The sequence below is a fragment of the Protopterus annectens genome, chromosome 16.part0 (genome assembly GCF_019279795.1).
Source record: "Protopterus annectens isolate FY-2018-M chromosome 16.part0, PAN1.0, whole genome shotgun sequence".
NCBI classification, from domain to species: domain Eukaryota; kingdom Metazoa; phylum Chordata; order Ceratodontiformes; family Protopteridae; genus Protopterus; species Protopterus annectens.
This window is the reverse complement of record NC_056750.1, coordinates 168,463,617-168,481,088: the sequence shown is the minus strand read 5'-3', so window position 1 is coordinate 168,481,088 and position 17,472 is coordinate 168,463,617. Positions and strand designations below refer to the sequence as shown.

The following is a 17,472-nucleotide window of genomic DNA, read 5'->3' as shown; positions in this document are numbered from 1 at the left end:
AGAGAAAGAGAAACCCCTGCAGGGGAAATAAGAAACCAAACTCTCCTCAGAGTCTGAATCAGAAATCTGAGGAATAAACCCTGTCTTTGTCCCTGCCTTTTTCTGTTCAGACTTGGAATCTTGAATCTCTTCATGAAAAAAGGAAAAGAGGAATCCATCTTTCTTTTATCAGAAACTACTTTCCGAGAAGGCTCAATAGCATGAATTAAACCCTGAACTGGACCCAGTAAACTACTCCTATACATAGAAAGTTGAGGAGTTGTCGATGTATGCTTTGTTTTCTGTTTTTTTTTTTTTTGTTTTTTGGGTTTTTTTACAAGAAAAATTGGAGTCAGCCGTGTTACTAATTGCAACAGCAGCTTCCCCAAGGATTGGCATAGCATTCTCATACAACAGGAAAAAACTCCCTGTTCCATCTCCCAGGACCAACAAGAGACTCTCTTGCCTTGCTCACTGAAGGGGGAACCCAACAGCTTCAGAGGATGTGGCTAACCCCTTGGGTCCATAGTAGCTGTAGATGCTACACCAGATGGAGCTGGGATAAAGATAAGTGGTCTGAGGTACAACAAATGGCCACAGCAGTCATCCACCTGCAGCTGCAGCAAACTGCTGGCCTGCTGTGGTATCAAAGGCTGTTTGCTTAATTTTATTTTTGCAGTTGGGGGGAGCTAAAATGACCAAGAGTGGGACTGGTAGTCTCTTCCATGGTCAAGCAGAAAATGGTGCCTCTTTCCCAAGGAAGACAAGAAGCAATTGCCAGTAAACACTAACAGTCCACAAAACGTACTTTTTGACAGAAAAACTCAGTAAAAAATAGCTTAACACACTAGGCCAGCCACACAAAAGTAAAATAAACAATTTCTTCACAGAAAAAAAAATGTTTTCAGTTACTTTACACCACTTTTAAACTGACAGAAAAAAAAATGAGCACTCGGTTTAAAAGTACATTACAGTCTTGATACAAGTCCATTAAAACACAACGCTCCTAACTTTAAAATAACTTTCCCGAAAAGGAAAGTAATAAAATAGCAACAGAATTAAGAAAATAGAAGTTTTTTTCCCCCCAAACAGGAACTTATCTGCCCAGCAAAGGAAAGCACAAGCTGACCATCGATCCTTGAAAGCCTCAGAGAAGCATACTCTTTGGCGGCAGTAAAGCTCATACTTGTCTTTTACTGAGCTCATTTTGAGCTGCCTGACAATTTGGTCCTGTGTAAGGTACCCTGAAGCTTCATAAATTGGTTGGCTGTTGTATCCTTGGCAGGATAAAACTTATATAGCTAAAACTACTGCAGCAGTGACCAACCTGATGAACATTTTAACACTATACAGAAAGCCTCTCAAAACTCAGGCAGATAGGTTTACTAGTAAGCATACCATTTGAAGGAGCTGCAACAAAGTAACAACCACATACCAAAGGCTTTTTTTGTTAGACTTTCTTTAACAGAAATGACACAAAGAAATGCAAGTTCCAGAGCAGCTAGTAAAGTTAAACTCCCAAACAATGCATTACTACACACAGACTTGAGTATCAAATCAGATACTCTAATTTGTACAACACTCATTCAAAACTCAAAATATAAATTGTACCAAAGCTGCTATCAGTCAAAAGATTACACTTTCCATAATCCATTTAATTAGTTATCTTAATGTTATGCAGAAAAGAAATCAGGAAGGTTTTAAAGCACAGTCAACAACCTCAAATAGATCACTCGTAAATAACAATGATGGCACAGACTACTAGGTCTCATCTTTTCTGCAACAATCATTAAGTACCTGCAAAGGTGACTGCAAGTAGTCCTCATAGCCCTTGGCAAATAGCTCATATGAGTTAGGAGGCGGGCGGTTCTGATTCAAATATTCCAAGTACTGAAGATATGTCCGAAACTCCTTCTCAGGATGATGATTTGTTCCTGTAATGACGAACTGGACTTCCAACTAAAAAAAAAAAATCAATGTAATAAGTAGTGCTGTGATTGTACAAGTTAACATTTAGAGCCCAGTTTACACAGACAGACAGACCCAGGACACAGACAGACACACAAATGTCACTATCAGTTGCTAAACTAAGTTGGAATGCATGGGAAAGAAAGCAAAGTTGAAGAGGTTTACTAGTCTTATAAAGCAAATGTCCTCTGCTTTGTACTGTCAAATTGCCCACCTTGAGTAAATAAAGTAACAAAAAGGTACACAACAATGTGCCCTAGAAATCAAGTTCCTAAAATACAGAAGACAGTACAGTTATACAAGTTGCACTTACCCGTAGTAGTATACAGTGAAAATTCCTCAGTGCTGCAGTAACTTTTAGGCTATATGGGTTGGTTATCAAAGCCTAGCTAACCTGGGTGGAGGAATGATACAGATCCAGGTGCCCCTATAAAATGATCCAAACAAAGCCTGTCCTGGGCATAGAAAAGGTATCCAGTTTGTAATGCCTTGTAAAGGTATGTGCAGAGCAACACGTGACTGCCTGCAGAATGCTTGGAGTCCACCCCTTTCCAGTATGCCATCGAAGAAGCCAAGGCTCAAGTAGAATAAACCTTTATACTGCCTGGAACTGGTTTACCATGATGGGAATATCAAAATGCAATAGCGGAGGATAACCATCTATAAACAGCCTTGTTTTGACATGGTTTGTCCTTTCTTTGTCTTACCATACGAAATAAACAGATTATCAGCTTTTCTAAAGGACTCTGTTCTGTCAAGATAGTACCTGAGCTGCCTATGTATGTTTAGAGTATGTAGAATCCTTTCTTCTGGTTTTCAGGATCTGGACAGAACAGTGGCAGATTGATGGCTTGGTTCAATGTAAATTCTGAAGGAAGTTTAGGCATGAATGAGGGATCTGTTCCTAAGGAGACCCTGCCTCTATGGGAAACCAGACAGCACATACCATGACAGCTTACAACACTGATACTCATCTTGCAGATGCCAGAGCAATAAGAAAAAAAAGTTTGCCATGTAATGAACTTTTAGTCTGCTGGATGAGCAGGTTCAAATGGAGACATGGTTAACTTTTCCAGCAAGATCTCAAGTAGTAGAAACCTGTTTACAAGAAGGTCTCAAGTGTAAAATTCCCTTAAGAAACTGTTTCACTAAAAACATAAAAGAAAGTGGAGAATTCATGGGAAGTCATGCTGAAATAGCTGCCAGATGTACCTTGATAGAGGAATAAGAGAGGCCAGAGGATATTAACTCTCACAAATATTTAAACACCAGTGGCACATAATCCTTAATAGGGCCATGGGTATCAGCTAGACAACTACAAAGCATTTTCCACTTACCGATATAGAATTACCTAGCAGTAGGTTTTCTCATCTCCTATAGCACCTCTGTAAGGAGGGGCATAAAAGGATTTAGAACCGAATCATCCAGAGTTAGTTGAAGATATTTGAGACTTGGGTGCATCAAACTCACCCTGCCTTGTGTAAATTGCCTTTGGCAAACTCCATAACAAGGGAAAAAGTACAGTTGTGTAAAATCTTACCATAAATGGTAGATGTCCTTCTCTTTACTACTGTAGTACTCATTACAATAGGGGATCCCTGCCAAGGGCAGCTTGACATTTGGCCAGTATACCAAAGCCTTTAGGTTGCTTGAAGGTATACCATACATCACACACACGCTCTTCACAAAGCACATGGCATAAAGGTGACGTCTGGATGTATCATCCTCAGAACTGAGAGCCCCAGTAGGAATGCCAGTCCAAGGACTGAAGAGGAAATCAGTACATCCAGAAGAGTAATTGACCAGGGGGGTGGAGGGAGGAAGTGAATATTGTAACAGTGAAGAGAGACATCTGCAATTATGGTAAGATTTTACAAAACTGTACTATGTCCTTCCAATTCACTCTTGCAGTATTCATTACAACAGAAAGAGTGCTAAAGCTTAGGGGGAAGAACCAGCAGAGCTCTCTAGGATGCCATGAATGGAAGGATGCCCGTAGCAAAACCAGCTCTAGCTCTAGAAATTACAATCAAATTGTAGTGTTTGGTAAAGGTATGCACAGAAGTCCAGGTAGCTACCTCAAGAATAGAGTTAGAATCCAAACCCTTGAAAAAAAGAACCAGAAGAATCCAAAGCTCTACTAGAATAAGCCTTAACAGAAGATGGAAGGCTCTTACCATGAAAAGAATAACAAAAAAAGTAATGGCTTTAGAAATCCAAGAAGAATAGGATAGTCAAACAGCACCTGGTTTATCAGGAAAAGGAGACTTCTGGGGCACAGAAGTCCAGGTAGCTTTAGCAGGGGGAGCCTGCTTCCCATCTTTATTGCCCTTGGGGGGAGGGCGAGATTGTCTAAGAACAAAAGCTGGCTTGTTAGGGGTAATTTCACTGAAACATAGGAAGAGAAGAAACAAAAACATGTTTAAGTTCCTGTGAAGCCTTGCCCTTAAAGCGACAGCAGATTCATCAAACAAGTGTTTATTATCCATAAGAGCATCAGTCAACTTAGCCTTAATATCAAACAAAAGGTGAAGCTGAAGCCAAGAACATCTCCTCATCAGAGACCCAAAAGCAACAAGTCTACAGGAAGCATTTGCTGCATCTTAACTATACTTGATGGAATGACAAGTCACCTGGGAGAAAGTCCCTAACGGGAAAAAGCAGAAGTCTTCCCCTCAGAGTATTGACAGATCATAAATTACCTGATAAGCATGAGAAAGAAGATCCAACATATACGTGGACTTATGGGTCTGATAATGGACTACCCTAAAAGCTGGATTAGCAGAGGTATAAACCTTTTCCCCCAGCCTTCCCATGGTTCTGCTATCTTTATCAGAAGGCAGTAACTTAGAAGGTAGCAATTGAAACGACTTGTCAGAAGTCACAGACACTACCAAGGGGTCAGCAGAAGGGAATTTATAAAGAGATTTACAGTCCCCAGGCACCTTATAAAACCTATCAGGCAGGGGGCTGGGAGTCCGGAGCCTTAGCAGCATTAGAAAAGGCACTGAACAAGGAAGCCAAAATAGGAGGGACAGCAGAAGCCCTGGAGAAACAATCTGCAGGAGCTCATAATACTTTTTCTGTACCTCAGAAACCTGAGCACAGTTCCATTTAAAAATCTCCATCAGTCTAGAAACAGTGTTCCCAAAAGAAATTTCCTCAGAAAAAGTATCAAGACTAGTAAATTCCTCTTCCTCAGATCCATAATCTGAAGGATACGGAATGTAAGCGGAGTAGGCAAGGGATTCCTCATCTGAATCCACCTCCTCAGAGGAACAATCCTGTTCCCTGGGTCTTTTAAGAAGAGCAGGGGACCAAGGAGAAGCTGGGACAGAAAAACCCTGAGGAGGTTTTAAACCCAAAGCATTTCCTGGAGTGAAATTTTGCTATTCACTGTGTGGGTCCTTAAGAGCTGGAGTAATATGTTTAGTTTTCTGCTTTTTCTTTAAGGAGACGTCTACCTCATGCAAAATAGAAGGCTCCCACCTGGCATTCAATAAGAGTAGTAGGGACTTCTTTGACTAAACTTTGAGGAACACCCATAGGCCTTTTGGAAATAATCAGCAGCGAACACCAGAAGGGGACATCTGCAAAGCCTCCAAGGACTCCAAGGTCTTCTTTACCATCTGTAAAAGGACTGCTTCTTTTCTGTCTCTAATCACCCTTATTTATGTTTAGCTCAGACCCTTGTTTTACACTATACTTAGAAGTTATCCAGCTACAGCCAGAAAAGTAACTAAATTGCAGGCCTTTGTTCAGGGTTTTCTTTTGTAATTCTAGAGGAACTGACAGTCCCTCACACTACTGCAGAGGTGTTAAAACTGTCACTGCACTGAGACACCCTTGCAGATTCAATTCCTCTTGGATTACAAAAGGAAACCCTGAACAAAGGCCTGCAATTGAGTTACTTTTCTGGCTGTAGCTGGGTAACTTCGAAGTATAGTGTAAAACAAGGTCTGAGCCAAAGATAAACAAGGGTGATTAGAGACAGAAAAGAAGCAGCCCTTTTACAGAAGGTAAAGGAGATAAAAGTGACTCACACAAATCCTATTATATGTCAATGGCATGGGAATTCACAGTTACTTCCTTATGTCTGGCAGGAGTCTTACAAAGCATTATGAAAAAGAAAGGGTTGCGGGAGAACAATATCACGTTGATGTATCAAGCCCCATTAGTAGCCATGTTGTGGAAAACAGGCTAAAATTAAAAATAAAGAACTTAATAGTGATTTTGAGGTGTTAAAATAGGCCAGGAAACAGAGTGAAACCAATTTTTTTTTAGTTCTAGGGTGCAGTTTTCCTTTAAGGACAAATGGGGAGGTGACATTCTGCATAACCCAGAGATGGCGGAGATGAGATGATAGTGAAATTACAAGCTGATAGACCAGACTACCCAATTTGAATGGGGTTGTCCTTTTAAAGTTAGCAATGAGAAAGCAAACCGCTTCATTAATTGCCCTATTAAGTACTCCTGCTGTACGATCCTGACTGGCTGGATTGTTAATGGTTGTTATAGTCTCTTCTTTTTTAGGGCTTGTCTTTGTGTTAGAGTAGCAGATCTGATGAAAGGGTGATAGCCGGAAAGTGCACATCTGTTCTGTTTTATTTTATTAAAAGTGGTTTTAAACTGACCTTGGCTGCGTTGACCATAACATTTTTTTCTGCTTCTTCTTTGAAACGGTCACGAAGGCAACTGATGAGAAGAAAATTGTGAATACTGCTTACCTAGACCTTAAGGCATTTGAAACAAAACCCCACTCGGGCATGGTCAACAAACTCACGGAACTAAGTATAAACCCCCTTTACAGCATGCTGGATAAAGTACAGTTGTGTACCTACCGTAAATGTAGATGTTCGAGTGTATTCACTGTTGCAGTCATTACTCTTGGGGTTATCCTGCTGGCAGGCTACCCTCAGTCGGCCAGAATTCCAAAGTCTAGGTCCGGCTTCGGTTGCTGTCGCCTCTTCCCTGACGTCAGTGTGCCAGGGGTATAAAAGATACAGCCAACGCCATTTTCTTCAGTTTTTCTTTCCCCAGATGTCGGGTGCCCCCAAATTGGTAGGCTGAAAAATAAGCCAATAAAAAAAACATGCACAAAAATAACATTTCCTTCATCTACAAGCAAATACACCAAATAGGTTGTATAGGATAGAGAAGCGCAGATAAGTCCCAGCAAAGAAAAGGAGGATGGTGGGTGGGTAAACCTGGAATGCAACAGTGAATACACTCAAACATCTACATTTATGGTAGGTACACAACTGTACTATGTTCGTGTTTCACTGTTGCAGTCATTACTCTTGGGTTGAATCCCAAAGCTGAGGATGGGCGACTAGGCTAAATAGGATTAGGGGAGGCTATGAGGCCCTGCAGAACTGCAGTGGTAAAGCCTGCTCTGGACTTGTGGTAGTGCTTTGTGAAAGTGTGCACTGCAGCCTCTAAGATATCCTTGGTTGGTACTCCTCTGAGGAAGGCTGCTGAAGTGGCTGCTGCTCTGGTGGAATGAGGCCTAATGCCCTTAGGCACTGATTTACCATGTTGAAACAGAAATGGATGCATTGGCCTATCCATTTAGAAATAGTCTGTTTTGAGATAGCCTTTCCTTGTGATCCTGCAGCATATGACACTAAAAGTTGCTCAGTTTTTCTGAAAGCTTTAGTTCTGTCCAAGTAGAAGCGTAACTGCCTGTGTATGTCCAAAGAATGCAGAATTTTCTCACCCTTGTTCTGTGGATTTGGATAAAAGGTAGGCAAGTGAATGGTTTGGTTGAGGGCCACACTGGACACCACCTTAGGCATAAATGTAGGGTTTGTCCTCAGGGAAACCCTGTCTGGATGAAAAATGAGAAAAGGTTCCACAGCCATGAGTGCTTCTAACTCAGACTCGCCTTGCAGAGGTTATTGCTAGGAGCAGAGCTGTTTCCAGGATAAGAATTTTATATCTGCTGTTGATGCTGGCTCGAAAGGAGGCACTGTGAGTTTTTCCAAAACATAACTGAGGTCCCAGGCCGGAATTGGTGCTCTCCTTGAAGGCCTAATGTTTTTGGCCCCTCTGGGGTACTGCCTTATTAGAGGATGTGAAAAGATAGGTGGTTCCGTATTGTAATGGGCTGAAATGGCAGAGGCATGAATCTTTATTGATGAGAAAGAAAGGCCTTTGTTCAGCATCTCAGTTAGGTATTGTAAAATACGAGGGATATTTGGTACACACGTGTCAATGCCTTGTTCCTGGTTCCAAGCACAGAATCTCTTCCATTTTTCTGCATAATATTTTCTGGTACTGGGCTTCCTGGCCTCCAAGATAACATCCATAACAGCTTTTGAAATAGGAGTGTTCTGAATGGCTACATTAGCCGCCATGCTGCCAGATTTAAGGTCCTGAGTTGGTGCAGGATCTGATTGTTTTGTTGGGTCAGCAAGTGAGACGTCTGAGGCAATATCCATGCTGGACCTTGAGACAAGCTCTTTAGGATTGGGTACTAGTGCTGGCATGGCCAGTCTGGTGCAATCAGTATCATTTTTGGCTTCTCTTGTCTGACCTTTAGGAGTACCCTGGGAAGGAGAGGCAGTGGAGGAAAGGTATATACTGTTAGATTTTTCCAGCTGAAGGATAGGGCGTCCACTTTCTATGCTTGCTTGTGATAAATCCTTGTGCAAAATCTCTGTAATTGGCAGTTGTGAGGGGAGGCAAATAGATCTATGTCTGGGCATCCCCATTTCCTTATTATCATGCTGAAGACTTGTGGATCCAGTTTCCATTCGTGAGGATCCATGATGTTTCTGCTTAGTTCGTCTGCCAGAGTATTTGTTTTTCCTGGCAGGAATTGTGCTTGCAGGTGAACTTGAAAAGCCAATGCTGTGTCCCATAAGATCATTGCTTGTCTGCAGAAGGGGTAGGAATGTGTACCTCCCTGCTTATGTACCACATGACCATAGTATTGTCTGTCTTTAGCAGTATCTGTCCTGGATGAAGCAGGTCCTTGAAAGCTGTCAGGGCATTTTGAACAGCTAGCATCTCTTTTTGATTGATGTGAAGATGCATCTGGTTTGCAGGCCATGTGCCCTGAACACATTTTCCTGCCATATGGGCTCCCCAGGCATAATCTGATGCATCTGTTGTCAGTGTCTGTCTGGCTGTGGGTAAACTGAATGGCAGACCCTTGTTGTGGTGACAGGCTTCTGCCCACCATCGAAACTCTTGTTGCAGGCAGGGAATGAGTGGAATTACTGTCTCCAGGCTGTGGCAATGTTGAGTCCAAAAACTTTTTAGATACCACTGTAGTTTCCTCATATGCAGTCTGGCATATGGAATTAATAGAATGCAGGATGCCATGAAACCCAAGGCCTGCAGGATTTCCCTTGCAGATAAGTGGGTTTTTGTTGCCAATTTCTTGAAGTAAGTATTCGGTTGCTTTTGTTTCTCTGGCGTGAGATAAGCCATCTGGGTAGTTGTATTTAAGCTTGCACCCAGGAATATTATCTCTTGAGAGAGCACTAGGTTTGATTTCTTTTCGTTTACTGTGTACCCCAGGCCAATTAGTAATCTTTTTACAAACGCCAGATGCTTTAAAAGAATGTCTTTGTTCTCTGCTTGAATTAGGCAGTCGTCCAAGTAGGGATATATTTTAATTCCTCTTTGTCTGCAAAACGCAATTACTGGTGCCAGGCATTTTGTGAAGACCCTGGGTGCAGTAGATAAGCAGTGCAGGGAATTGGTAATGCATTGAGCCAGCTATGAATCTGAGGTATCTTCTGCAAGACTGTCTGATTGGGACATGCAGGTATGCCTCTTTTAGGTCCAAAGTTACGAGCCAGGCCTTCTTGCCCAGCATGAGTAGTACCTGCTGTAGAGTCAACATCTTGAATTTTGGAACTTCCAGAAACGTATTTTGTATAGCAGGTCTAGTACTGGTCTCCAGGTTTTGTCCTTTCTGGGTACTAGGAAAAGTCTGGAGTAAAATCCTTTCCCCTGCTCTTGTTGTGGCACTTGCTGAATGGCCCTCATGTCCATGAGGGCTGTAATTTGTTTTTGTGCCTCTGCCCATTGATTGTGTGGCAGGTCTGGCATACCTTTTGACTTTGGTAGAGTGTGAATATGGAACCTGTAGCCTTGGGACACTATGTTCAAGATCCATTTGTCTTGGGTAACCATTTGCCAATTTGATGAAAAAAGTGCTAGTTTTCCCCCTAAGGGGGCTGCCAAAAGAAAAGTGCTTGGATCTGGCAGAGGAAAGTCATTGGGACTGTTTCCTGTAAGGTTGTGATTTGTCCTCTCCGCTTTTGGAGGTAGGAGCACCCCATTGTTTAGGCCTGTATGAGCCTTGGGGCTGAGATCTGTCTCTGGGATGCCTGTATCTGCCTCTTTGTGGTCTGTCCGACACTGGAAAGGACCAATTTTTAGAAGGCCAGTTCCTGCTAAACCTGGGTGGCTGTACCTGTAAGAAATCCTTGACTGTCTGCATGGATTTTGCTTTATCCTCCATTTTTTTCAACATCTCTTCTGCTCTAGTACCAAATAAAGTATCATGCTGTAATGGTGCATCTAATAATTTTGCTTTAACATGATCAGGCAGAGTCTGTTCCTTTAAACAAGCATGCCTTCTAATAACAGAAACTGTAACAGCGGCCCTGCAAGAGGCCTCCAGTGAATCATAACCACATTGCAAAGTATGCTTTCCCACTTGTTCAGCTGCATGCAATAAATCCTGCAATTCCTTGTTCTCTGCACATTCAGTATTTCACAACAATTTCTGTTTAATCAGTGACATTAAGTATTGCTGATATTTAAGCATATGAAACTGGCAATTTAAAGCCCTTACGGCCAAGGTAGCAGAAGTGTAGACTTTTTTCCCCCATGTGTTTAGAGCCCTAGAATCCCTATCAGAGGGGACAGTGTTTTTTTGCAGTGGAAGCTGTAACCCCTTTGGGACCCTGAGATATAGTTTCTGGGTCAGCAGCGAGGTTTTTATGTAGGAATTTATGAGAATCCGGGACCCTGTAGTATCTGTCTGGCTTAGCAGGTGCAGGGGGTAAAAAGTCAGGGGACAGGCCCGACTCTGAAAAAACATCATCTACAATGTCTAGAACAGGTGGAATAGCAAGGGGTCTGTGCTGAGGAAGTAGCAAGAAGTCTCTGAGCTTTTTCTTAGATTCAGAGTAATCTTGGCTCTCCCAGTGGAAATGCTCCCTCATGGTATGCAGGGTTTCCCCAAAGGAATAATCCTCAGGAGGAGAGGCTGAAGGAATGGATTCTTCAGCATCAGAATCCTCATAGGGAAGCATGGAGTAATCCTGTTCAGAAGAGGAATCAGAGGAAATAGAAACTTGATAAGAAGAATCATACTCTGTCTCTTGCCTAGGCCTCTTATCAGGAGGGGACTGGGAGCCCCTGATCAAAGTAATTAAGTCATCGGCCATTTTGAGCATCTGTTTTTTAGGCATGGAAGTCTGAGTAGAAGAATGCTGTACTTGCTTCTTTGTCTTTAGAGCTGCTTTAGTCTTGGTCTTTGAAGCTGAAGATGGCTTAATATATAGTTGTGTAGGTCTAAGAATGTCTGCTCAGTGGCTCCGGACCCATCTGAGGGAATGATTTCCGAGTGTCCAATACCTTGAGTATCCAGAGGCCCAGTCGGCTCCACGTGGGAGTCGGAAGCGGCCTGTGGCTCTGAGGTAGTGGGCGCCAGGGGCTGCGAAAGCGTCTCACTGGGAGCCGGCGACTGGCCTAGCAGAGGCCTCGTCATCGGTTTTGGACCTCGGATGCCTATCCTTTTCCTTATCCTTGCGTTTTTTGTAAACTCCGGTTGTCGGCTGTTCCGACGGCATTATATAATTAAATCTTCGGCCAAAGTAATGAAATGCAAAATCGAACAGACGTTTAATAGTCCGTTGGTTAAATCTAGCACAAGACCGACAGCTAGCAACGTTGTGATCAGGGCCTAGGCAAGGAATACAGTAAGAGTGAAAATCCTTATGATGTATTTGCTTCCCACAAGAAATACAATTGTTAACTTTTTCTGACATCGGTCTTGAGCAAGAAAAAAGTTTCCCTAACGGGGTACTTAGCTTTAATGAAGACTTCGGTTCTGAAATTCAGATTTGAAAATCTCAGGAGTCGGCCGACAGGCACTTGCGAACTGCTTTTGCTTCGGGCACCACACGGCAAGAAAGACCGAAGAAAATGGCGTCAGCTGCATCTTTTATACCCCTGGCGCACTGACGTCAGGGAAGAGGGGACAGCAATCGACGCCGGACCTAGACTTTGGAATTCTGGCCGACTGAGGGTAGCCTGCCAGCAGGATAACCCCAAGAGTAATGACTGCAACAGTGAAACACGATGAACATTTATAGTTATGTACTTAACACAACTTTGCATCTGTGTTATCTGTAGTCACCATTCATCACGCTAGGGTCTTGGATCCGATATCAGATCCTAACCAGCAGACACACACAACAGCTTAGCTCAAGCTCCTCCCCTCCCATAATGCTCCACTGCCCTCCAATCCCTCAGATCGAGTTTTCATAAGGAAAGAAGACAGACCAAAGCACTAACAGCAAAACAGAACCACCATAATCCAACCAATCTTCCAAAAAGTGGAATGGAGGGTGGGACCATGATGAATGGTTACTACAGACAACACAGATGCCAAGTTATGGTAAGTACATAACTATACATATGCTGTTATCTAGCCACTATTCCTCACTCTAGGGTCAGAGTCCCCAGCTAAATCCTGGGAGGTCTCAAGGAAGGACATGCCGAAGAACCGTGGAGCCAAAGGAAGTCCTTCCTCTAGAAACCAAATCCAATTTATAGTGGGAAATGAATGTGTGAGGAGAAGACCACGTTGCTGCTGCACAAATGTCATCTAAAGACTGAAGATCTGCAAACGCAGTTGAGGAAGAAACCGCTCTAGTGGAGTGAGCCCTCACTGGTGCAGATAAAGGAACACCTTCTGAAGAATAAATGAAGGAAATACATTGCGAAACCTAGCAGGAGACAGTGAATTTCGAAACTCCTATGCCCTTTCTGTTCATAGGAAAGGCTACAAACAACTGGTCTGAACATCTAAACTAGAGTTCTATGTAGATAAAAAAGTTAACAATGAACGTCTAAGGTGTGCAGGATATATTCCCCTTTATTGGTGTAGTTAGGAAAAATACTGGAAGATGAATGCATTGACTGAGATTCGTTGCTGAGGCCACTTTAGGCATAAAGGATGGATCTGGCTTCAGAGATGCACTGTCCTTATGGAAAACTAAGTAGGGTGGCTTAATAGTAAGAGCTTGCAGCTCCAAAACTCTCTTCGCCAAAGTTACTGCCACTAAAAAGGGAGTCTTCCAAGAAAGAAATCTGATATTGCAAGATGCCACCAGTTCGAAGGGCAATTGTGTCAATGCCTGCAGGACCAAAGTCAAATCTCATGGAGGAGATGGATGTTTCACAGATCACAATAAAAAAAAACACCTTTTAAAAAGACCTTACAGAGGCAAGAAAAGATAGAATCACCACTAAGATGAAAATTTGAAATTGCTGCCAATTGAACCTTGATCGTGGAAAAACTGGCTCCTTCCTTAAAAAGAGATTTCAAAAAGAGAAGGATCTCAGGAATAGAATCGGAGAAGAGGTCCAGATTCTTATTCTTTGCCCAAATCAAAAACCTCTTCCATTTACTGGAATGTTAAACCCTCCTAGTAGAACACCTCTGGGAATCAAGAATAATATCCTTTACGGGAGAAGCTAGCCTGGACTTAGCTAAAATCACTGGAAGTGGACATACCACACTGTCAGACGTAAGGTAATGGATAGAGTACCCACAGTGGATGCCTCAAGTGAGACCACAGAAGGGGAACCCCACCCCTGTAGAGGCCAGAAGGGGAAATGAGGATCAATTAACTCTTGAGGCATCTGGCTTTCTAAAGTACTGTGGAAATTAAAGGCAAAGGAGGAAAGGCATACAGGAGACCCAGAGGCAAATCGTGGGTGAGTGCATCCCTAGGGAATTCCCCCTCGGGGGGGGGGGGGGTCAATGCAAAGAAGTTGCTGCATTTGTGGTTGAGAGGAGATGCAAACAGATCAGAGCTCGGACAACCCCACCAATGGAAGCTCTGTTGAGCCACCACTGGATTCATGGATCACTCGTGAGGGGTCATAATTGCCCTGCTCAATTTGTCCGCCAACACGTTGGATGCTCCGGGAATGTGAATTGCAGTTAGAAAGCGCCCTGTGGATAATACCCATTCCTAGACCACCATGGCCTCGCGACACAGCAGATCAGAATGTGTGCCTCCTTGCTTGTTTATATACCAAACTGCCAGGTTGTCCGACAGAACTGCAATCGCTCCCTGAGGGAGGCAATCCTGAAAGGCTTGCAACGACAGAAGGACTGCCCTCATCTCCAGAATGCTGATGTGCAGTTTGGTCTCTGACAGCTACCACATCCCTTGGACCATCTGTCCCTGGAAATGCCCCCCCCCCCACCCTGGGAGGGAAGCGCCCGAGGTGACCATCACGATAGGAATCGGAGTGAATGACCTGCCCGCTAGGAGGTCCAGTGAGCGAATCCACCATGAAAGATGCTTTAGAAACACTGGGGTGAGACGAGTGGCAAATGATAGGGGATGCAGCAATGCTGAACACTGAACTGCAAAGGTCCACGGAAGAACTCTCATAGTACCGAGCCATCGGTACCAAATAAATAGCAGCTGACATGGATCCTAGAGCTCTGAGAAAGAGTGAAGCCGGAGGACATGTCGGCTCCAGCAGAACCTGAACCTGGGCGCAAATAAGAGACATCCAGTAAGGAGGAAGGACTGCGATCTGCGTGGTGGTATCCAACAGAGTGTCTATGAACTCCAGACTTTGGGTTGGAATCAGAGGATTTGGCCATGTTCACTGTAATGCCCAATTGATGTAACAGGGAGAGTAAGGTTTGAATGTTGTCCAATAGTTGATGCTTTGTAAGGGCCGTCAGGAGCCATGAGCTGCCACCACTGCCATGAATTTGGTGAACACCCGGGGGACTGAGGTGAGGCCAAAGGGCAGGGCCATGAACTGAAAATGATCGGCTCCCAGGAGGAAGTGGAGAAACCTCCTGGAATGTTCAGCCATCTTTCTATGGTACCTCCTGGATCGTGGAGCCATCTTTATATGGTAGTACTTGTCCTGGAGGTGCAATGAGCACATCCAGTCGTTGCTGTGCAAGAGAGGCACAATCAACTGCACAGTGACCATCCGAAACTTCGACTTCTGTACGAACTAGTTCATGTGACTGAGGTCCAGAACAGGACGCAAGTCCCCTGTTCCCTTTGAAACTAAAAAGAAGCGGGAATAAGTTCCATATCCTCTCTGCCCTGCAAGGACTTCTTGGATGGCTCTTTTTTGAAGAAGGTTCACAGCCTCCTGTCGGGCCAACTCTTCCTGACTGGGAGGCACATCCAGAAGGCTTCTGGATTGCGGGGGAACTTCCAAAAAGGGAATGCAATAGCCCCTGGATATAACTTCTAGCAGCCAGTGATCATTAGTAATGCTTGCCCAGGCTAGAGAGTGCAAAGATAACCAATCCCCGACTGTCTCCAGGGAAGGACAGTCGGGCAACGTCTCAGGGATGCTGCAAAGGTTTCTCAGAGAAGGGGTCCCTGGAACCTTGATTTTTGCGGGCCTCCCCTGCCCCTAGGGTGACATCTACCATATATACCTCTTCCCCATCCCCTGGAAGAGGAATCCTCCTGAACATCTTGGAAGAAAGACTGCACCTTCCGAAGCCACATTTTCTTACTCCCCTTCTGGGTCTTAAGAAAGGACCTCTGAGGGGCAGAAAATCTGATCCCAACGGCCGAAAAGGTCTTCCCTTCCTGTTCACTGCGGGTTAAACATCTCTTTCACAGTGGGACCCAAAGAGAGTGGAACCATCAAAGGGGGATTTAATAAACAATGTCTTGAAGGCCTCTGCAAGCACGCCCAGGTTCAGCCAGGTATGACGCCTAATGGAGATGCCCGAGCCTGCCACCCGTGAGGACACTTCCACAGCATTGGAGATTAGCTTCATGGATGAATTTGCAAGTGAATGAAGGGTTGACAACTACCTTGACTTCCTCCTCAGACATGGAACCAGAGAGGGAAGTAGACGGTTCCTTTATCAAATCCCTCTGGAGATGGGTGAAATGTACAAGATAATTTAATGCTTGCAGGCTGAGGCAAACACCCACTTTCCAAATCTGTCCAGAGCTCTCGATTCACGATTGGGAAGATGGACAGAAGAACTCAGCTCTAGCAATTCCTTTTTGGTGGCTGCGGCCACCATAATAGCATCAACTGGGACCACTTTGGAACAAAAGGTTTTATCTGCTGGGGGACTGAAGTCTGTCCGCTTTCTTTGGCACTGGTTCCACAGTATCTGGCTCCTTCCAAGCCCTGCTGGCCAAGAGATCAATCAGAGGATCAGCTGTGGGGTACACTCAAGAGAAAGACGGGCCCATACTGAAAACCTCCAGAAATACGGTTTCCTCAAAGGACGGGGATTGGGCAGACCACCCACCTTTGGCCTTTAGGATCTCGAGTATGTCTCCAAAAAAGACATCCTATGGCGGAGATCTCTGGGACCCCATCCCCTTCATCAGTATCTGTATCCTCAGTTAAGGACTCCATAGGGGAGTCGAGATGTCTCCTCTTACATGTCCTCTTCCTGAGAACTTCCTCCGCTGGAGGCTGCGGGGAAGACTCAGAAGAGGAGTGGACCCCTGAGGGTGAGGCACCCCCCCCCGGGGGCTAGATCGGACGTGTTGACTGGAAGCAGTATGACCTGGCCCACTCAGATACTCAGGCTGTGTAGGATGACCGTGTGCAGGGGAGGCAGCTCTGATCACAGAGAAGGATCTTTTTGTCGCCCGGAAGCGGAAGGACTGGAGGAGGTTCCATCCCCTCGCCTGCTGATAATACCCTAGCAGAAGAGAAGGTAGAACCCGCCCCCCCCTGGCCCCCCGGTCTGCCAGACAGCACTGGACCTGAGCTGTCAAAAGCCAGGCGCCCAGGGGAAGAGACTGGTCTCAAAAACCCCAGGCCAAAATCCAACCCCATGGACCCCAGGTCGACAGCCCTGACCAGAGGTCTGTCCTGGGGGGCAGGAACAGTACCAACCACCGATCCCACTAGGGAAGGGCCCATACAGAACTCAGACGCTCCCCTAGCCTCTGCCCCACTCATCAGTCCCTGAGAATCCAAGCCACTGGTCGGATGAGGAGTGGTTAAATGGGAAGTGGGAGATTGGATTCCCGACCTGTGGGCCGGGGAAGCCAGAAGCCCCAACTCCATATGAGCCTTCAGAAAGGCCCGTATCATCCTGTCCATATCCGTAGGAAAGGCACTCCTGGAATATCGGGAGGATATGGAGGACCTGCTGGGAGAGCCGTGCCTGCAAGGTCTTTTCTTGTGCTCCCTAAAGTGACACCTACTAGGAGAGGACAGGGCCTGCACTGAAGTCAAGGGATCCAAGCGAAGATCCTCCACTACATGACTCTCGGATCTGACCTAATC

At 44.7% G+C, this 17,472-nt stretch overlaps 1 protein-coding gene across 1 annotated transcript in view; it reads right to left on the bottom strand.

Moving 5' to 3' along the window:
* The window catches only part of PRMT5 (protein arginine methyltransferase 5), a 1,996,504-nt gene that overhangs the window by 645,464 nt on the left and 1,333,568 nt on the right, over positions 1 to 17,472 (bottom strand). The window contains exon 8 of the mRNA XM_044058013.1: positions 1,777 to 1,938. Within this exon, the coding sequence (XP_043913948.1) occupies positions 1,777 to 1,938 (162 nt within the window). The remainder of the gene's footprint in view (positions 1 to 1,776; positions 1,939 to 17,472) is intronic.